Source organism: Scylla paramamosain, chromosome 16 (genome assembly GCF_035594125.1).
Source record: "Scylla paramamosain isolate STU-SP2022 chromosome 16, ASM3559412v1, whole genome shotgun sequence".
In the NCBI taxonomy this organism is placed as follows: Eukaryota; Metazoa; Arthropoda; class Malacostraca; order Decapoda; family Portunidae; genus Scylla; species Scylla paramamosain.
In genome coordinates, this window is record NC_087166.1 from 7,219,918 (window position 1) to 7,242,500 (window position 22,583).

The 22,583-nt window shown below is 40.7% G+C and overlaps 1 protein-coding gene across 12 annotated transcripts in view; it reads left to right on the forward strand.

Annotated features, from left to right (window-relative positions):
• The first annotated feature begins 1,001 nt into the window (after positions 1–1,001).
• The window catches only part of LOC135107953 (slowpoke-binding protein-like), a 99,346-nt gene continuing 77,764 nt past the window's right edge, over positions 1,002–22,583 (forward strand). Inside the window, exons 1-2 of one of the 12 annotated variants that reach the window (XM_064018413.1) lie at positions 1,002–1,133; positions 5,259–6,036. In XM_064018413.1, coding sequence (XP_063874483.1) covers positions 5,564–6,036 — 473 coding nt within the window. In that variant the 5' untranslated portion in view covers positions 1,002–1,133; positions 5,259–5,563. Of the gene's footprint in view, positions 1,134–4,900; positions 6,037–22,583 lie in introns of those variants that run through there. The other 11 variants (XM_064018423.1, XM_064018422.1, XM_064018424.1 and 8 more) reach the window with 11 other exon arrangements.

The window sequence follows — 22,583 nt, forward strand, 5'->3', positions numbered from 1 at the left end:
GTTCCCACTGGACACATCATAGAAAGGTAATAATATAGATAATAACTGTAATTTCTCTCTCTCTCTCTCTCTCTCTCTCTCTCTCTCTCTCTCTCTCTCTCTCTCTCTCTCTCTCTCTCTCTCTCTCTCTCTCTCTCTCTCATCTACTTGTTCACCTTCCGTTCCTCTTTTTCTTCCATCCCTCCTCCCCGCCTATCTTCTAACTCTCTCCCTCCATTCCTTCCCCTCTCCCCCTTCCCTTTCCTTTTCCTTGTCTCCTCGTTCTACATTTTGGCTTCGTAATTGCTTTCAGGTCGATTGGGGAGGGAGAGGGGCCCCGAGTTACCATCGATGACGTGTGTGTGTGTGTGTGTGTGTGTTAAGAGGCAATGATAAAAGAGATAAAGAAATTTGCTCGTACTTCACAGTCTACTTGTGTGTGTGTGTGTGTGTGTGTGTGTGTGTGTGTGTGTGTGTGTGTGTGTGTGTGTGTGTGTGTGTGTGTGTGTGTGTGTTTTACTGCGTGTTATTTATCCTCTTCGATCGGCCTGGCATATTACTTCACACATACATACTCGTACACACACACACACACACACACACACACACACACACACACACACACACACACACACACACACACACACACGAACAAGTAAGAAGAAAAGCCAAAAAAAAAAGGCAAAAAAGCAAACTCACCCATTATCAAGACTTCTTTACAGTCTCCCTTGTGCAAACACCCTCACACTCACCCTCCCTCATTTACCTCCACAAGAACCCTGCCTCCATTCACTCCCTCCATGTTTTCGACCTTCAAAACTTCCCTTGTTATCATTCCTATACTCCCCATTCCTTACCTGCGTCCCCCTCCCTCTCACCTTCTCCCTCTCCCCGCGTGTCAGCTGATCCACGTGAGAGAAGGTGGTGATGGTGGTGGTAGTGGTGGTCAAAGAGGGTGCGCATGCGTGGTGTGGAGCTGGACAGTGGTGGGAGGTAGAAGGTGGATCAAGTCTTCACTAGTGTTTCTTCAGCAGTGATCGGGGTATTGCTGCGTGTGTCTGTGGCGTGCCGAAGGGCGGGAAGGTGGCCGCGGCTGGCGAAAGAGAGGGGAAGAGAGACAGAGAGAGAGAGAAAGAGAGAGATAAGGGATAAAAGTGAGAAACGGAAATGTAATGTGCTTGAAAAAAAAATGTTCGTGAACTTGAGAGTCTAAATGTATTAATGTGGTCTTCGATTTTATTTTTATTTTATTCGTTTTATTGAGTGCTGTGTATGGGAGTGTTTGTGTTTTGTCAGTGGGAGATGTTTGCTTTAGCCCCACGAGTCTTGTATGGTTCCTCATCCTTCCCCCTCATCACCATTATCATCGTCTTTGTTATCGTCATGGTTCTCTACCTTCTATTCCTCAACTACATATTTAAATTATCGTCTTCGTCAATATCATGAGCTATACTGGTACAATAGACACACACACACTCTCTCTCTCTCTCTCTCTCTCTCTCTCTCTCTCTCTCTCTCTCTCTCTCTCTCTCTCTCTCTCTCTCTCTCTCTCAAGCGATAAGGACAGACGGAGTGCCCTCAAAGTGGTTCTGCTCAGCGCAACAGAACAAGGGCGCCACACTCAGACAGTCAAGGGCATGAGGGAGGCGAGGGCGTGAAGGGGGCAAGGGCGTGACTTCATGTGAGGGACGATAGTCTTCCGGGAAACCTGTAGTAGGCGCTGAAGGACAATAGTGTCAGGAGTGCCTTTCACGTCATCACCAGCAGGGGAGAGAGAGAGAGAGAGAGAGAGAGAGAGAGAGAGAGAGAGAGAGAGAGAGAGAGAGAGAGAGAGAGAGACGCAGCAGGCTTTGTAGATTCTTGTGCACCTTCTGGAAATGTCAAAGTAGTGTCTGCTGCGATTCTTCGGTGATTTTATATTATTTACTCTCTCTCTCTCTCTCTCTCTCTCTCTCTCTCTCTCTCTCTCTCTCTCTCTCTCTCTCTCTCTCTCTCTAGCACCTAAAACAACTAACTAATTAACTAACTATCTGATTAGCTTCGTTTTCATTCCCGAAGATAATTAATAAAAAGTAAATATCAATTGCATTCATCTCTCCTATTATGGAAAAAAATTAGTCTATTATCTGACCATCCAAGATAGACATGCATAGAAATAATAGTAATGCAGCAATAGAGATTTAAATACAGCCTCGTGTTCATTTCCAGCGATAATTAATAAACTACATTCAACATTCCCATTATTTAAAGAACAGAGCTGCAATTTGATGAACCAAGATAAGCATATGCACATAATGATACGTAATGAAGCAGTGGAAATTTTAATGTATAGAGGAAAGGAAGTGTGTTAGTTTATCTTTCTCTTCTATCGCATCAGCTTGCCGTGGTGGTGGTGGTGGTGGTGGTGGTGGTGGTGGTAGCTGTGGCAGATAATTTCACATTTTCCATGGCCTTCTACAGCCATTATTCATCTGACGTATTTTACCTGTGGTGGTTCTTGTCATCAGAAAATTGTGAAATGTTTATCGAAAAATCTGAAAAAAATAGGTCACACTTTATCAGTAGGTTCAGAAAGTAAAAAAAAAATATATATATTCCCTTAATCAAAAACTTTTAATGAACCTCAATTCTTATTCAGAAGTATCCAAATAGCAACACATGCATGACAAAAATAAGTAAATAAATAAATTGAGTTGAGTGATCGGCGCGCCTGGGATTCAAGTTACGGGAGGGAAAAAGGTACTGAAGACAGGCGGTCCTTCCTGTCACCTGCTGTTTTTATTTGCTTCTTTAGATCGGGAATCGAAGTTTGTGGTATTCATGCTTCCTCGAGGGACGCATAAGGGTAATCAGAGAGAGAGAGAGAGAGAGAGAGAGAGAGAGAGAGAGAGAGAGAGAGAGAGAGAGAGAGAGAGAGAGAGAGAGAGAGAAAGGGGGGAAGGGAAGGGACTGACTGGGTAATAATAGCAGTATAAAGATATTGAATAATACAATGGAAGAAGGAGACGTACGTGTGTGTGTGTGTGTGTGTATGTGTGTGTGTTTGGGGGGGACGGTCATCCCTCTCTCACAACCGTCAATACAAGAGCCGTAACGTATCGTAACCTTTGTGACGATAACATTTCCTGCGTGAGAGAGAGAATCGATCACCACTGCTATTTAGAGAGAGAGAGAGAGAGAGAGAGAGAGAGAGAGAGAGAGAGAGAGAGAGAGAGAGAGAGAGAGAGAGAGAGAGAGAAACACTATACAAATTTTAAGTTAATAACAAAAAGTGATGTGTTTGCCTAGCGTGTTTGTGTGTGTGTGTGTGTTCCATCAGAAAGGTTCCCTTCCCACTCCCTACCTCTCCTTCTCTCCTCCCCGATCTTAATCCATTCTGACCAGTAGGGCTTCTGTTGGAGGAGGAGGAGGAGGAGGAGGTTACATCACATTCCATCATATATTTTTCTCCTTGCTTTCACTATTGATTTTCCCTCTGTATGCAATGATGAGCATAATAATGGTCTTCTTATTCTTTCTACCCTCCTATGTCTTGTTCTCATCTCTTTCCTTCCTTTCTTTGTTTTCATCAATTTTCATTTTTTTCTGTTGGTTTTCCTATTTTCTTTTTCTACATTCCATGGCTTCACTTCTCATCTTCTATTCTCTCCTCATATTCCAAATATTCTTATCATCTCTTTCCTTATCATCTTTTTTACCTTCATTTCTACTTCCCATGCCTTCCTTCATTTTCTTCCACTCTCTCCTCTTATCTTTTTTTATGCCTGTCATCTCTTCCCCTTACCTTCATTTCTACATATCATACCTCCATTCCTTATCTCCTCTCCCCTCTTATTCCTTTCCATTCCTATAATCTCTTCCCCTTATTATCCTTCCTCACCTGTTCCCACGTTATTCTTCCCTCCCTATCTCCTCCCCTCTCCCCTCTTCTTCATTTGCTTCCCTCGCAATTAGTTAACATTAAGGGGAATGATAATTTGCGACCCTTGCATTATACACGCTAAGTGGCGCCTCCTCCCCCTCGCTCTCGCCTCTTATCAAGTCGTAAGAAGCTACTATGGAGGAGGCAGTCATTATGCCGTCTTTTTTATTTATTTTTTTTCTCTGGTAATCGTTAGTATTACTCCTCTTTTGTGTGTGTGTGTGTGTGTGTGTGTTTGCTACTTACGGTACTGCACGTTTAAGGCCTGTGTGTGAGTGTGTATGTGTGTGTGTATGTGTGTGTGTGTGTGTGTGTGTGTGTGTGTGTGTGTGTGTTGATTTTCTGAGGAAATGTTGGTAGTTTGTTTTGATTACCATTGTTTTGAGTTCTTTTTTAGCTATTACTTTTTTATGTTCAATTTGTGTCTTTTATTGAAGGATGTCTTTATTGCACGCGTTTGTAATAGTGTCTTTTGATATTGCCTATGGTCTCTTTCTTATATATTCTTCTAAATAATCCTTTTAAGTTTTGTTTGTTATTGTAAATTTTATTATTATTATAGTAGTATTAATAGTAACACACGATGGTGTGTGGCTGGCCACACACCATCGTGTTAGTTGTATTAGATTTCATCTTTAATATTGTTTAAGATTTGAGATCAGTGTACGTTTTACAGTTTTATCTACATTAGTTTAATGCTTCTGTTTTAGTTTTTAGTTCTAATTTTAGTTTTCTTTTACTATCAGTTATTTTTATGGACTACAGTGGTTGTGAATTGTCTTAAAAATTAATATTTATTAATCAGATTTCTATTTGTACATTGTTGCTGTGGTCAATAAACATATAATAAATAAAAATGTGTGTGTGTGTTTGCTACTTACGGTACTGCACGTTTAAGGCCTGTGTGTGTGTGTGTGTGTGTGTGTGTGTGTGTGTGTGTGTGTGTGTGTGTGTGTGTGTGTGTGTGTGTGTGTGTGTGCACGGGTAGGTGTTCATATATGTATGTATGTACACGTGTCAGCATTTTTCTCATCCCCCTCACCTGTTCCCGTGCTCCTTTCCTCCCCATCCCCTTCCTTGTCATATTCCCCTCAGCTCCGCCTCCCCGGCACCCTATCTTTGCGTAACACCTCTGCTTCAGTGACGCTTCAACACTAAGAATAGCTCTTTGTTTGCTATGTAGACAAAATGTCGTAACGTGGCGAGACTTTCAACCTTTACTTAACATCACGATAGCGGAGGTGTTCAGTGCTCTCCGCCCATTGGTGTCTTCAGGAGGCAAGTGGTGTTAACGTGAGTGGCGGGTTTCCTCGTAGGCTCCGCCGTGACCCTCGCGCTGAGCTCCCTATCTCCACAGTCTTACAGGCAGGTGTGTCAGGGCCGCTGAGAGGATGCCAGACCAGCGGAGTAGAGAGCAGGTTTCGTGTTGCCCCTTCGGAAGGGTCGAACAGCCGTGGCTAGCGTCTCCTCGCCGTTAGTGAGGTGCCGCCAAGTGACCGTCACGTTGTGTTGTAAATCATGAGTCTTGGAGGCACAGACATGGAAGACTGAACCAGTGTACTAAACAGCCTCCCTTGGCCCTCCGCCTCCACGTGAGGCGTTTCAAGTGAACGCAGATTTTTCTTGTCTGTGTCGTAGCCCTCGGGCCCCCCAACCGGCACCATGATGGGAATGTACGCTCAGAAGTTCCGCATGCGGCGGTATGGCGGATCAGGCAGGGACTCACCGCCCACGATAGGACACGACCGCGTCAACTACATCAATCCCACCATAAACTACGACAAATTTCCGCGGAAAATCCGCCCGAAACGAGGACGGTCAGCGAACGGCAGCGAGAATTCCCTGAGCTCGCCGGGCAACAGGTCCCGCCGCTGCTCCTGCCTCGAAAACCTAAACCTCACCTCGGAGCAGCTGACGGCGCTGCGCCGCCACTCCGACCACAGCCGCGAGGACGAGGACGGCCTGCTCCTGCAGCAGCAGCAGACCGACGAGATCCTCCACGCCTCGGCAGACGTCCTCACTAGGATGTTCACCTGCCTCAACACCAACGCCGAGCCGCCGCCCAAGAACACAACCCTGAGTGACCCGCGGTACGCGAGGCAGCCCAGAGAGAAGTCTGAGGCGTACTCCCCAAAGTAAGTCCCGTCCGCCCTGACTGTAAACAGCCGCGTATACAGGCACCGCACACACACGCACATACACGCACGCACGTGTTACACATTATATTTTTAATCCAAGGAGAGAGAGAGAGAGAGAGAGAGAGAGAGAGAGAGAGAGAGAGAGAGAGAGAGAGAGAGAGAGAGAGAGAGAGAGAGAGAGAGAGAGATGTAAAGTCAAAGCGAATATTCTAAAGGCAGTCACATTTGCTCGCCTTTGCCGTGCTGGTACGCAGAGCCTGATTGATGAGCTAAAAATATTGCTTTGCCGAAGGTGACTACATCGACCCGTGCAGCGAGTGATGTTGAATTCTGAGTTGTGTTGCGAAGCCTCCGTGTAAATACAATGTTAGCTGCTGAAATTGTGGGTCTAAAGGCTCTTAGCTGGAGCCAAGGTCAACATAAAGACTGAAAATGTATTTGTAAAGTGATACGTGGGATTTCAGATCATAGCTTATTATTATCACTTCTGTGTTTTACTCTGTAGTAATTGTAATTGTTTTCTTTCTTCTATTTCTTTTTTTATTATTAAGTTAGTTTCATGTTTTGTTGTGTAATAATTTGTATTGTTTTCTTCCCCCAGGTAAGAATCTTCTCGCCTCTTTACCTGCACGTGAGTAGGTGTTGATTAGCGAGCTGGTAACAATGCGTCGTTTGGGGAGTGAGGGGGACTAATGTTACCAAGGGCACGTGGAGCAAGGAAACACACACACACACACACACACACCGCTTCAGGTAAATTTCCCAGATGGATTCATTAAGGCCTTTGGATAAGACACGCTCTCCCCTCACCATCCCCTCCCATCACTCAAGTCGTGGTAATACTAACGTTACTCACATCAACATACATTACCTTCGTATTCCACTGACAACTTTTCTGTTACCGTGAAGTTGTCAGGTTCTTAAGCCTCTGAATCCGTTAGTTATCATATACTCTTATTTCGGCTAAGATTACGTGCTTTTACTAAGTTTTACGGGTGCTGTGTTAAAATCAATGAACTGTGTGTTGTGTCTGGTAAAATTTTCTCTCAAAGTATATAGTTTCGTACGATTTCAACTTGGAATAGACTGATTGGATATGTTTCAAGAAGCCACCCAGATTTTGATGGTTACGCATTTCCTTTCCTCTCTTGCGGTTCTCAGAGACTGCAAGGGCAAGGTCATTTCATTCAGAGTAATCCTTCTGATGTTCATGCCTGGCTGTGCTTCATGTCTCTGCCTCTCTCTCTCTCTCTCTCTCTCTCTCTCTCTCTCTCTCTCTCTCTCTCTCTCTCTCTCTCTCTCTCTCTCTCTCTCTCTCTCTCTCTCTCTCTCTCTCTCTCTCTCTCTCTCTCTCTCTCTCTCTCTCTCTCTCTCTCTCATGGGGTGTCATTGTAGGTGCGTTTCAGGTGTGTGTGTCTGTGTGGGGAAGGGAGAAACAGAACGGGAATTTTGTTTGCACTTCATGGTAAAAATATATGAGGTGGTGTCCATGTGTAATACTTCCTGTAAAATATGCATGTGTGTCTATCTGTTCTACCCATCTTGCTGCTTACCCACCTGCCTATCTATCTATCTATCTGCCTATCTATCTGTCTATCTGCTTTCCACTGCGCTGAATAATACAGTAAGACAAATATTGCAGTTTTTATACAATTTCCCTTCTTGAAAATCAGAAATAAGCTACGACAGAGATATGAATGAATGGGAAGTATCTATATTTATCTCCTGGGCTTTATTGTCAATCAGGATACAATATTAAAGAGATTCTACGTATACTCTCTCTCTCTCTCTCTCTCTCTCTCTCTCTCTCTCTCTCTCTCTCTCTCTCTCTCTCTCTCTCTCTCTCTCTCTCTCTCTCTCTCTCTCATGGTAAATCTGATTAAATGTTGGGTGTAGCAGTATCGTTGCTCTTCCTCTTCCTCTTCCTTATCCCATTCCTCATTTTCCTCTTCCTCTTTGCTCTTCTGCCCTCCCCGTCTTTCTCTGCCTTACTTCATACGTATACATGTTTCTAAGGATTTTTTTTTTCATTTCAATTTTAATATGCATGCGTTCGTGACACTTGTAAAGAAATTTTGACAGCGGAGAAAGTTATATATGGTCTCTCTCTCTCTCTCTCTCTCTCTCTCTCTCTCTCTCTCTCTCTCTCTCTCTCTCTCTCTCTCTCTCTCTCTCTCTCTCTCTCTCTCTCTCTCTCTCTCTCTCTCTCTCTCTCTCTCTCTCTTAACTACAGCAGAAAAAATAATAAAAAGAAATTGAATGAACACTTGATGAAAGCATTATTTCTTTTCACTTGGCGAAAGAAAAAAAAAGTAAAAAATTGATAACTTCTGGACTCAAACGGAAAGGAGTGAAACAAGGCTGGCTTTTGGGTTCCCGTGCCTTTTGACTTCGTTCAGAGGAGATTGAAGGTACAGGAAAGGTCAGCGGACGTGTGTGTGTGTGTGTGTGTGTGTGTAAAAGTCTGAGTTTGCTGCAGCCGTCCACGTCATTCTGTGGCTAAAACTTTATCAGCTGTGCGAGATTGTGGGTCAGAAAGGTCGAAGTTCATGACCTGAGAGAGAGAGAGAGAGAGAGAGAGAGAGAGAGAGAGAGAGAGAGAGAGAGAGAGAGAGAGAGAGAGAGAGAGAGAGAGAGAGAGAGACGTATCTTCGAGCACATAGTTCTTTCATAAGGATTACTTTTCATTGTCTTTCAGTAGAGTATGTTAAGTGGTCTGGATAAGACGCACAAACCTTTAGATATAACGATTGTGAATTTAAAGAAAGAAAGGTGGGAGATGAGATAAACTAACAGAATCAAGGAAGAAAGAAAAACTGAGAGACGGAGACAAAGAAAGACCGAAAGAGAAGAGAGAGACAGAAAGGAGGGAAAGATGATACGCAGAAAGAGGACAAAGAGAAAGATAACGACAAATAGATAAAGAAGGATAAAGTTTTAGGGTAGAGAAGACAAAAATATATACAGAAAAGTTGGGAAAGACAAAAGAGAGATGAAGAGATGGGGAAGACATAGAAAGATACATAGGGAATAAGCAGAACAAAGAGAAACAGAGAGATACACACAGGGGGAAGAAAGCACAGAAATACAGAGATGGGGAAGACAGTAAAACAGAGAGACTGAGGAAAAAGAAAAGAAATAGATAGGGAATGAAGAAGACAAAGAGATAAGGGAATTAGAGGAGTTGGAAAAGACAAAGGGAGGTACGCAGATACATAGAAAGTAAAAATATACAGTAATTTAGCGTATTATAACAAGGATAACCATAGCTACATAAGAGATTGAAGTACACCTTAAGGTCACATTGAGGTGTTAGAGTCACCTAGCTAGCAACACACTGCCTCACAAGGGCTTCCCGTGTTGTGTGGCTTCTTAAGTTGTGGTGGTCCTCACTGGCTTCTGTTACCGCTGACTGCGTCTCTCTCTCTCTCTCCCTCTCCCCCTCTCTCTCTCTCTCTCTCTCTCTCTCTCTCTCTCTCCGTAAAAAGAGCGGGCAAAAAACAAGAATAGCCTGTTAAAAAAGATAAACACAATACAAAAAGAAAACGATGGGCAGAGATAACATGTTGAGGGGGACTGAAGTAATAACCAGGGTACCAAAAAAACGGAGAGAGAGAAAAAAAGTACCGTTTTCTTTCTCCTTCCTGTACTATTCCCCCTTTCCTCCACCTCCTCTTCATCTTCTACCTACCTTAGTCCTTTCTCATCTTGCCTTCTTTCCTCCACCTTCTCTTTTCTCTTTTCTTTCCCTATCTCCCTCCCGTCGTAAGTTTAAATGATTTCTCTTCTTTCCTGGTCTCGGTTCCTGAGCTCTCTCTCTCTCTCTCTCTCTCTCTCTCTCTCTCTCTCTCTCTCTCTCTCTCTCTCTCTCTCTCTCTCTCTCTCTCTCTCTCTCCCCAGTTATATTAAAATTCTTCCTCCTTTTCCTGTCTTTCTCTCCCATACTTTTCTCTTTCTTTCTCCTTTCCTTCCCTATTTTCCACTGACTTCCCTTCATTTCCTACTCATTCCCTCCCTCCCTCCCTCCCTTCAGTCATTTGTCGAAGAAGCCCCTTCATCCCTTCCTCCCTTCCTTTCCCATTCATCCTCCTCTTTACTTTTCCTCTCTTCTCCTCCTCTTATCTCCTCTTAGTCTCACCTTCCCTCCCATTTCCAATAAGGAGCATGAGAACGTCTTTTTACTTTCTCTTTTTTTTTTCTTGTTTCTCTCTCCCCTTTCTCTTGCTTCCTCGGAAAAGAATGATAATCAGTCTTCTCTCCTACTTTTCTCTCCTTTTCCTCCCTCCACCTTTATTAGAAAGACATGATTCTCTCTCTCTCTCTCTCTCTCTCTCTCTCTCTCTCTCTCTCTCTCTCTCTCTCTCTCTCTCTCTCTCTCTCTCTCTCTCTCTCTCTCTCTCTCTCTCATCTAATGTTTCTCTGCTTTTTCTCTCGACTGTTTCCTTCATTATTTCTATTATGCCCAAGAAAAAATAAATAAGTAGAAAATAGAGAAAAGAAAGAAAAATTTTCGTGAGTACATATGTAATGCTTCGGCAGGAGAGGAAGCGTGCGGAAAAGGAAGGAAAAAGATCCCGCCGCAACGAGACTGACCGGTGAAGGACGCGGGAAGGTTTTTTAGTGTGTGTGTGTGTGTGTGTGTGTGTGTGTGTGTGTGTGTGTGTGTGTGTGTGTGTGTTTCCAATCGCTTGTTAGTCAGCCCTGTTATTTTTGGAGGTCAGTTTATTAATGTTTTTTTTTTTTTTTTACTTTTTTTTTGTGTATGTTTTCAGTGTTTTTTTTATTAGTTTTTTTTTTGTCTCTTTCTCTCTTGATTGGTTGTTTGTTTGCTTGATTGCCTGATTGGTTTCTGGGATTGATTGTGCATTGTTACCCTTCGTGTGTCTTTGTTGCTTTGTGCGTGTGTGTGTGTGTGTGTGTGTGTGTGTGTGTGTGTGTGTGTGTGTGTGTGTGTGTGTGTGTGTGTGTGTGTGTGTGTGTGTTTTAAAATGTTGTTTCGTATGTTTTAAAAGGCTCGTTTTCTTAACACTTTAAGCTTCCATGAGGATTATTTTCAGAGGCCATAGAAATTATTATAGTCAGATTTTCACGCGTGTTTTCTGTCATTCATGAGGCAGAATATTTGTTAAACTATCACTATGCAAACACTCTTGAAGGCTAGAGTAACGTTCAATACGGCATGTTAAAAGCAGTCAAGATGGAATGTTTTTAAGAGAGGCTCCAGCTAAGAGGATCAAACGAAAGCTGTAAAAAAGGCACATTAAAAAAAAAAAAACATTCATACTGAAATGTCTATAAATGCTGTCTCTTTTCTGTTTACTAATTGTTTTTTTTTCTTTCTCTTCCTCTCTCACCCCCTCTCTTTTGTACTTCCTCTCCTTTTTAATACTAGAAATCAAAATTTTTAAAGGTACGAGTATACAAACGTGAGGCGGAAGCAACACCTACTAATACTAATTAATTCCTTTTCTGACGGAGGCGCTGCAGGGGCCACCAGGGAGCCGCATGGTGTCCTTCCCTCCATGACTCTCCCCTCTCTCAGCCCTCGCGCCGTGATGAGAGAAGGGAGAGGGATAATATACAACCACTCTCTCTCTCTCTCTCTCTCTCTCTCTCTCTCTCTCTCTCTCTCTCTCTCTCTCTCTCTCTCTCTCTCTCTCTCTCTCTCTCTCACTTCTCTCCTCATTTCCTTCATCCACGTCCTCTCTATTTTACTCCTTTTCTCTTCTCTCATCTTCGTTCCCCTCGATTTTTTCTTCTCGTCTCTTCTTTCTTCCTCATCCACCTGTGTTTATTCCCTTTTGCTCTCCTCATCTTTGCCATCTTTTTTTTTTTTAATCCATTCTCGTTCCCTTCTATTTTCCTCTCGTCGTTTTTTTTCATCCTTCTCCTTTCTCTGTTTATCCCTTGTTTTCTTTCCTTATCCTCTCCTTTATTTCATATATTCTTATCTCTCTGTTCTTTCTCTCTCCATCGCTTCTTTTATCACCCTCCTCCTCTATTTATCACTTGTTTTCTGTCCTCATTCTCCTCTATCTATCCTTACCTCTCTCTATTCCTCTCATCCACGTCCCCGCATCTTTCTATTCTTTGTTAATTCTCCTCTCATCCCTCTCTCCTTCATCCTCCTCCCCTCCATTTTCCCTTCTACCAAGCACTTCTGTGACTTCTGTGTGTGTGTGTGTGTGTGTGTGTGTGTGTGTGTGTGTGTGTGTGTGTGTGTGTGTTTGTCTTTGGTCATACTCTGAGCTTATTTGCGGTAACACCTCCACAGTCATCACCCACCACACCCTCTCCTTCTCCCTCCCTCTACCCCCCCTTTATGGTCCTCCCTACTGTCTGCCCTCCTCTCTCCTTCCTCTCTCCCCGTCGCGTTATCTTCCCCAAGGTCAAGGGTTGGTGAGGTGCCGTGACAAAGTATCTCTATAGCTCCTTTTTAGTAAGATTGGGTGTCCTGTTGTTTTTCTTGATGTTAGCTTTGTTTCGTTCGTTCATTTTAAAGAATTTGATGCTTTTCTTGTTGTTTTTCTTGTTTTTATTCTTTTTCTCTCATTTCTTTTCTTCTTGTTCTTGTTTCTCTTGTTCTTCTTGTTTCTCATTTTGTTGTTCTTGGCTTTCTTGCTTCTTTTCTTATTTTGTTCTTGTTTCTCTTCTTGTTCTCGTTAATTTTGCTGCTCTTCTTGTTCTTGGTCCTTTTGTTCTTGCATCTCCTCCTCCTGCTCCCCCTGTCGAAGTCGTAGGAAAGAGAGGTAAGGTGCAGTGTAACTTTACCAAACCGTAGCAAAAGTAACAAAAAATGAAAGAGAGCAAAAATGAAGGTGAACGATGGTATACCTGCGAGGAAAGGTGGTGGAGTGTATGAGGCAAGACACTCCAGGCAGTGACGCATAGGTTCGATTCCCAATGCATGACGTCAAGAAGGGCATCCAGTTTTAAGCTCCAGGCATCACCAGATTTATGTTAAGCTTGGCACGTGCAGAGCTAGTGTTTCTAGTAAAAGAGAAATAATGGTGGTAGTAGAGAGAGAGAGAGAGAGAGAGAGAGAGAGAGAGAGAGAGAGAGAGAGAGAGAGAGAGAGAGAGAGAGAGAGAGAGATAATAGTTTAAAGGACCCGTTCAGTATTTCCTCTATCTCTCAATAGGAAAGTAGTGCAGTAGTTGTGATAATAAGATACTTAGTGCTTGATATTGAGTAATTTAATACAGGCATGAAAATGTGCAGGAAGTTTTGTGTGTAGAAGTGAATTCAACCAAGTAATGGAAGGAGGGAGGGAGGGGGAGAAAAGGAGAGAGGGGCTGATGAAGGTAAGGTGAAGATTGATGAGTTAGCAAGTTGAGTAAGACAGTATACAACGTCTAAGAGGGTAATATTCAATGTAATGGCATGAAGTGACATAAAGCGATATTCAAGGCAAGTGATAACATAAAAAAAACTAACACAAGGTACAAATATATATGACACCATTATGGAGGAGAGGATAAGACTGAATGGCATCATCACTACAAACAAATATGAAATGGAAAATAATTATATATATTTGTATGTCCAAAAGAAACCATATATGTAGAGAGGAACAGTGATGAAACACCTGTCGTGTGGTATTTGACGAACATGGCTTAAAGTAGGGAGTGTATGTATGTGTGTTTGTGTGTGTGTGTGTATGGAGGGCAAGCTGTAGGAGTAAGTAACATTTCCGAGGTCTTCGTGACCCGGATCTTAATGTTATGGGACTTCACGGAAGTGTCACGACTTGAGAGAGAGAGAGAGAGAGAGAGAGAGAGAGAGAGAGAGAGAGAGAGAGAGAGAGAGAGAGAGAGAGAGAGAGTCGCATACTTTAACACCAATTCACTCACTCCAAATACCAACCAAGGTGATTATTTATTAATTTATTTACTTAAGTATTCATTTATTAATTCATCTCTTTATTTCCGTCGTTGTCCGATTTTAGAACTGAAAGTGGTCAATTCATCGAGCAGTTTTGGGGTCAGGAACCGAGCTGCTGACGATGTGCAGTAGATGGAATGCGGCGGAGAAAGAAAGAAAAAAAAATGCTGTGGAATTTCGTACGTCATTGCTAACTGAATTTCATCGGTACACTCGTTCACATATTTTTCTTCTATATAAGGAAGACACAAGAAAATGGGAGAAAAGTCAGTTCAATTGTCGCTACACAAAAAGAGTATAAAAATGCAATAGTTTAACCCTGTAACTGATATGGTTGTTAGCATTGAGATCACTGTAATAAATTGTTTGGATGGACTAAGAGAGAGAAAAAAAAATCGTTAATTTCATCGTTGCTTAGCTATAGAAGTACATTTTTAAGAAACTGTAGTACAAAAAAGTTTTAAATCATAATGGGAAAGATCGGCTAGTGGTGAGAGAATTAAAGATATAAAAGTATAATAGAATACAGATTTCCAAATGGCTAGGCCTCGCTCTGTGCTGCTCCTCCACTGTGTATCATTAACAGGCTCAAGTAAAAGATCTGCCTGAAATTAAATTCACGCCACTGTTCATAATTCATCCTACCAGTCATGACCAGGATGAGAGAGAGAGAGAGAGAGAGAGAGAGAGAGAGAGAGAGAGAGAGAGAGAGAGAGAGAGAGAGAGAGAGAGAGAGAGAGAGAGAGAGAGAGAGAGAGAGAGAGGAAAACAAGACGTGGAGAAGAAAACTTAGATTGGAAAAAAACTTGAAATGAATCTAAGACGTCAGGAAGCACCATCACTCCTCCTGACATCAACATCCTGGCGCTGGAATCTTGCAAACACGCATTCATTTTTTCTGACGTGATAAAAAATTAGCCGCGCGTCCGCCGGGAATTGTATCAGTGCTCTCAATACTGAAACATGTCCGTCTGGGCGAGGAATTTTGAGTTGCTTTTTTTTTTTTATTGTTGTATTTTTTTTATGTATATTATTATTTTTTTTTATCTCTTAAGAAAAGGTATATATATAAAAGTACTAAAAACTAGGAGAAACTATGTTCATTTATCTCGTGACTTCAATTTCTGTAATTTTTTTCTCCGTGATATTTTTTTTTTTATGTACATTTTTTTTTGGGGGGAGGGTTTATTTGTTATTTGAGTTTTTCTTTTCTCCTTCCTGACTTGTGCCTCCATTTGTACTAGTAACTGAGGCAAGACGAGCACAGTTAAAACAAGACGAATGAGATACAATTGACTGGAGAATACATGGAATATAGAATGACATGAAAAAAAAAAAATGAAAAAATGTACAGATGTATACTTGATTTGAATTAATACCAACAATGACGAAATAAAGATCATGCTGATATGAACTGTAACAGACAGACAGCGGTAGACATATTAGATTAATTAAGGAGGAAATCTTGTTCAGACCTCGCCACGCTTTAGACAGCCAGCCAGTCATACAGGTGCGACGTGGCCTCGTGAGTCACTCCAAGGGCGATGATTAACTCTAATGAGATATTGGGTGATAATTAAATACAGTGAGTTAGGGTAGTAATCAAATACAATGAAGTGATAATTAAATGTAACGAGATGATAGCTGATTACAAAGAGGTGAGGATTTGATAGTGATAGTTAAATAAAATGAAATTATGATTAAATACAATGAGATATAAGAGGATAATTGAACACAGTGAGACATACGCCTATATTCTCAAACGTGCCAGTGTCTCCTCTCGATTACTTTCAGCAGACTGTAGTGGAAGGTAATGTGGTTTTTCAAGCGTTTTTTTTTTCTTACTTTTTATGGTTATTGATCATTTAACAAGGATTCTGCATCATCAATGGAGAAACAGCCTTGAGAATGCAACTGATCACCTCCATGAGTTTTAAAGATAGTCCTGATGAGAGAACGGAGCATTTATGATAATAATAATAATAATTATAACAATAATGATAATTATAATAATAATAATAATAATAATAATAATAATAATAATAATAATAATAATAAAAGATTTATTAATGATGCAGGTGGTGACACTGAAAATTTACATTGTTTTAGGGATACTTAACAATATGCTTAGAAAAGGCTTGAAGTTATGCTCTTCTGAATTATTGCTGGTTCGCACCGTAGTGAGAAGCGCGCTGCAGGCCGTGACGGTGGTGATGATTTCAGCAATTTCACTTCAAATGAATTACCAAATAATGATACTGGGCAGCTAGTCTTGCGGTATTTGATTCACCTTTGATTCAAGTGATGACTGGAGGCAACTGACAACAAACATATATGCAAATTCGCAGGTAATTATGATTTTAGCAATTTAAATTTCATGTGTATAAATTAGCGAATACTAATGAGACTAACGAAGCATATAAATGGCATAGTGTTGATGATTATAACTAATGAACGACAGAGAGACTGGTATGACGATAATAACGATGACTCTTAACCATTCAGCTTCCAATAGATACATCAATTAATTACCAAATAACGATGCGGCTAACGAGGCAAATGAACATCAAAGTGCGTAGCTACAGTTGAATGAATTACAGTTTTATCAAATTTGTATTGATTTACGGTAATGCGGTACATTGCGTCATCATATCTATACAGTGTGATGGTTGTATGATACCATTACCATTTTTTATAAAGTGTGATAATTGAATGGTAGACTTCGTAACAGTACCGTGAACCTTAACCCTTTCACTGCGACACAAAATATTTAGCAGCACCAGAAGCAATGCGTGAAGACTTTATAAATATCTACAAGAAAGTTATGGGTGAAAAGGAATACAATTTCAAATTTCTTCCAAGTTCAAAGCTTGGATGTGGCTGTAGAACAAGTAAAGATGTCTCAGAGTGATTGGTAATTAGGGGAAAGTGTACCAAGTGGCAGTCAAAGGGTTAAAATGTACCGTAGCTTTTAAATCATATCAAGGAACCTTCTCCGTAACAGTACCGTGACCCATAAACTGTACCGTAGTTCATGAATTGCATCTAGGCAGTGGTCGGAACAGTCTGGATCGGTGAGGGGAAGCAGAAGTCAGGAGCTCCTCTCTCTCTCCCGACAAACCTGACAAACCGATACCAAACGAGGCTTAAATACCATATGTGTCGGCCACACCCTTTTCGTGACGCGGAGGGCGGTGATTGGTCTAGGGCGTGGGCGTAGGAGGGATCAGACATCGTCAAGGGCGGATGGGAGTGTGTCAGTGAAGGGAGCGCTTAGGAAAGGAGAGTAGGAGGGAGGGAGAGAGGGAGGGTGTCATTGTTAAGGGTGAAAGAGAGGTATAAAAGTGAGAGAGAGATATGAGGGAGAGGAAAGGTCATAAAGAAAAGAAAAGAATGAACAGTTAATGAAGAAGAATGGAAAGTGAAGAATGATTGCGCATGAAGGGATGATGTAGAGTTTGTAAAGAAAGAAAGATAGAAAGAAAAGGTTACTTCGGAGAAGCCGTTAATGAAGGTGAAATAGAGAGAGTGAGGGATAAATGAAATAAAGGGAAAAAATAGAACCTTGATAATGGAAGAAAAAAAGAAGGAAAGGAGATATTGCCACTTATGGTAAAAGGACGAGGAAGAAAAGAAGAGAGGAAGAAAGTAATTACAACGAAAATGCATGATAGGGAAAATAAAGGAAACTAAGAAGGTTAATTTTGAGGATGGGAATGATAAACAAAGGAATGAAGAGAAGAGGAGGAAGAAAGGAAGAAGATAAGAGGAAAAATAACATAGACATATAGTTGATAATAGAAAAAAAGGAAGAAGAAAAGTAATTACTTTGAAGACATAGGCGATAAATAAACGAAGGAGGAAGGAAGGTAAGGAGAAAATCAAGAAATTATATAGATGCTTAACAAGAAAAAGAAGAAAACTTGACATATCGAGGAAGGAGACATGACCATAGGTGATAAACGAAGAAGGAAGGAAGGAAACGAAGGAAAGGAGGAAAAGGAAGGACTAAGGGAGGGACTACATGAAAGGAGGGAAGGAAGGAGGGAGGGAAGGAGGAGAGGGAGAGAAGAGACCTTTGAGGTAGAGTTACACTAAATAATTCAATGTCCCTCCCTTCCTCCAGAGCCTTTCTCCTCCGTCATCTCCCCCTCTCCCTCTCTCCCACCCTCCCCACCTCTCCTCCCCAGCACGTGGCCACCTCTCCTCCTTCAATCAGTCTCCTGAACACCGGTTTTCACTACTCCGTTGAAAGTTCGTAATTTTTCCAATCTTTTTGTACATTTTCTTTATTTTTCACTCTTTTATCATACTTGAAATTTAGTTTTCTTATATTTTATTCAGTGTTGCGTTCAATTTGTTGCGTTGAATTATGCAAAGTGATTTTTTTTTTAGGTATACTTACTATTGCATTTTTAATCCACTGTGTCTGCTTCTGTGCCTGCCTGTCTGCCTGTCTGTTCGTCTGTTTCTTATTTCCTTCCTGCTTGTCTGTCTGTCTGTCTGTCTCTGTGTTTGTCAGTTAGTCTAGTTTTCTTTCTATTATTCTTTCTCTTTTTTTCTGTCAGTGTGCGTGTCAGTCTCTCTCTCTCTCTCTCTCTCTCTCTCTCTCTCTCTCTCTCTCTCTCTCTCTCTCTCTCTCTCTCTCTCTCTCTCTCTCTCTCTCTCTCTCTCTCATCCATTTTTAATCAAACTGCCTAGAACACAAAGGACTCAGTTTATTATTAAGAGAATTATGCACCACTCGGTATGTTTTGACCCCAGAAATGTAGAAAAGGAGGTAGTGGGAAAGGAGGAGGAGGAGGAGGAGGAGGAGGAGGAGGAGGAGGAGGAGGGAGGCGTTCCAGTTTTCAGTGAGGAAGAATGGGTGAGTGGAAGGAGAGACTTGTGCGTATGTTCCTTCATTTGTTTGGCTTCTTGGTGCTTTTCTTCGCCTTCCACGCGAGGCAAATAATGGAGGACGCTAAGAGGTCAGTCACCGCTAATCAATACCGCACCAGACAACAAGAAGGGAGACTCAAACACATAGGAAACTGAAAAAAAATAAATAAATAAATAAGGTAGACTCAAAGGAGACAAGGTAATATAGATTCAGAGTGGATTGACCTTGAAGGCGAGTTATGATGGATTAAAAAAAGCAGGGAATTTGAAATAACACAGAAAAAGTGAAAATGAAATGGACTTAAACTTACATTGAATTTGAAATAACACACACACATACACACACAAAAAAAGACATAAGATGAATTAACAAGTACACTGAATTTGACATAAGACCGGAAAAAGAAGAAGAGGTAAGATGGACTCATAACTAAATGTAATTAAAAATAAAGGGAATGAGGACGACGAAAAGGAGTTAAACCTATACATAATCAAAAGTAATACTAGTAACAATGAAATAAAATTGTCTCAGATTTACTTAGGGATGGAAAGGAAATAGAGAATAAAATGGGCTTGAAAATACACAAAATACAGAGTCACACGAAACAAGAGAGACAAATGTATATATGATTTAAAATGATACCAATAATAACGCAACTGAATACTCTATGAAAACTTAAGTAATACAAAAGAAAAGTAAATAGCCACACTTACATCACATTTTAAGTAACAAAAAGAAAATTATAGTAATTAGACGTCAAGTACGACTTCCTTTACTATTTTTTTCTTTTATTTTAACTAACTTTTCTGCTTTACCTCAAAATGTTGCGTCAGGTAGAACATCGCGTCAGAATTGTAAATAATCACCTGAAAGTTGGTAAGAGTGAGTCCTGCTGTGAGCCTGACATTCTCCCTCCTCATCTATGAAAATGTTAAATCGCTGGGGACGAGGCAGCGAGGTAGAGAGAGAGCGAGGTGGTGAGGTAGCGAGGTAGAGAGGTAGCGTTCTCAGGGGTATGTTTGTTTTAGTTTAGTTCACCCGAGGAAAAAGAAAATGGAAGCGAAGGATAGCGGTATAATAAACACGTAACTAGATGTTCGTACCTGTGATACCTGAAAACTTGATTAATCCTACCTTTTCTCTGGGGTGCTTTCGTCTCTCTCTCTCTCTCTCTCTCTCTCTCTCTCTCTCTCTCTCTCTCTCTCTCTCTCTCTGTTGTCTTTTGCTATCTTTTATTGCTTATCTACTATTTCAGTAAGTTTTTGTTAGGTTATATTTGTGTTTCCATCCAGAGTGATGAGGAGAGAGAGAGAGAGAGAGATGGACAGACAGACAGATCTACAGACAGACAGACAGACATAAAAAAAATCAAAACAGGAATCAATACACAGCCAAGGTAATTGAAAAAAAAGTAGAGAAAAACGGAGGAGAACAAGTAAAAGTAAACGGAGAAAGAGAGAGAGAGAGAGAGAGAGAGAGAGAGAGAGAGAGAGAGAGAGAGAGAGAGAGAGAGAGAGAGAGAGAATTACGTTGGAAAACATCCCCCACAAACCAAACCCTCTTAGTCTTTAATTAAATTACTCCATTAATTTCACTTCGTCAGTAGAGAGTCTTTCGTATACACTCATTTTATTTCTTTACTCTCACTTTCACTCACTTTTTTTTCCTCCTTCTTTAGTGAACGTTTATATTTGCCACACCCTAGTTTGCTTTTCGTATCCTTTTTTCGTACTTTTTTTCCCCACTTTCACTTTTTTTTTAGCTCTTAAATACACGTACACACTTGCCGTACTTTAGTTCTCTCTCTCTCTCTCTCTCTCTCTCTCTCTCTCTCTCTCTCTCTCTCTCTCTCTCTCTCTCTCTCTCTCTCTCTCTCTCTCGTTTTTCGTTTTTCTTTTTTTTTCTTCTAGCGCCGTAATGGACGAACATATTTGCCATACCTTAGATTTTCGTACTTTTTTCATTCATTCACAATCTTTTTCACTCACATTTTTATTTATTTATCTTTTTTTTCTTTTTAGGGCTAAAATGTACTCTGATATTTACTTTACAGTGTGTTCAATCCCCTTACTCACCTGCGCATCTCACCTTCAGGATTAGAGAGAGAGAGAGAGAGAGAGAGAGAGAGAGAGAGAGAGAGAGAGGGGGGGGAAGTGGCGCAGGCTTTTGTGTCTATCCTTGACCTTATAAGCTCCTGGTGTTTTAGTCCCAAAATAGAACCTTTACAAAGCAGTACCGGATACGCCTCTCTTCCACTCACTATCGGAGGTACCATCAACTAATCCCATATGTCTACAAATCACTAGCAGGCGTTGTATAGGAAGCGCTGTGTAATGCTGGTAGGAAATGTGTCCGCTCTGAAACCCATAGAAATGCATAGTACGCTTGAATATTCTTTTTTTTTTTTTTTTTTTTTTTTCATCATGTATATTTTTTGTATTCATTTTTATTTATTTATTTTATTTATTCATTTTTTTATTCCTTTCAGTTGATAGGATACGTTAATGGATGCATTTGTATGTATATTTGCGTGTGTGTTTAATCCTTTCAGCATTTCCTGTGTATTTTTTATTTATATTTTTATTATTATTATTATTTTTTTTTATTTTGTCGTGTGTCTGAGTTCATTTGATATGTGAATGGACATTTTTTGTATATTTGTATGAATATTTGATCTTCTGAATAGCTATTTTTGTGTCTATTTTTATATGTAACCCAATGAACATTCCTGAATATTTTTTTTTTTTTTTATTTCCGTGGGATTCCTTGAAGTGTGTGAGATACTTGCATATTTTGTATCTAATTGTGCGCATATTTAACCTCTTTTACCGCTAATAACAGTATGACACATGTATCGTTTGAGTAACTAGATGAATTTACTATGCAAGAATACGACAACAGCCTCTAAATGATAATTATGACGTACTCGACCGCTCCCTGTGCTGCTAGTGTGTCTCAAAATTACTCTTCAAACGTGCACTACTCTCTAAAGGTTAAGCAGAAGCCATAACATTCTAAAGGTTAAGATGCTGTGACCTCAAAAACCCATAGAAGTACGGAGCTCACAGGTAATTACGTACTTTTTCGGAGCACTGCCCGTAAACATAAAGCGGTTAGGGTAAATACTGTCTATTACGTAAACGAAATAAAGACTTGTATCGGACCTGAAAAATACAAGGCCGGCCATAGAAATACGGAGCTAACAGATAATTACGTACGTTTTTGAACCACTGGCCGTAAACATAAACCTATGAGAGTGAATAAAATAAACTCTTGTATCGGACGCGAATATAACCTGGTAATATTTTGAGTGCGTGAAGAGTTATCGCTGTTACTTAATTTATTTTCAGGTATTATGGAAATAACCTATAAATTTTGAGACTGACTCTTAATTTCTGGGCAAACTATAATGTTTCAAATCATGATCTACTCAATGACAACATCAAGAATAAAATCAAAGAAATGAATTAACACAAACGTAACCAAACCCTCAGATGAAAAACGCTATTATTTCAGTTTGGTCTCCGTTTTCTTGTATGATCAACTTCAATTTTTTTCGTTACTCTAAGGGGAAAAAGATAAGACTTTTAGCTCAGTACATCTAAAGGAACGAATAATCTTTGGTACATCCGCCCCCGGTACTCCAGTAATTCCTCCGGGACTGGGTGTGTTATGAGGAAGGTGAAGGGAGGAATGTATAAGTGAGCACGTCTGACTGTTCCATTTACCATCAATCCTTCGGGCTTTATTGGGCTTCCCTCTACAGGAGTGTTTGGAT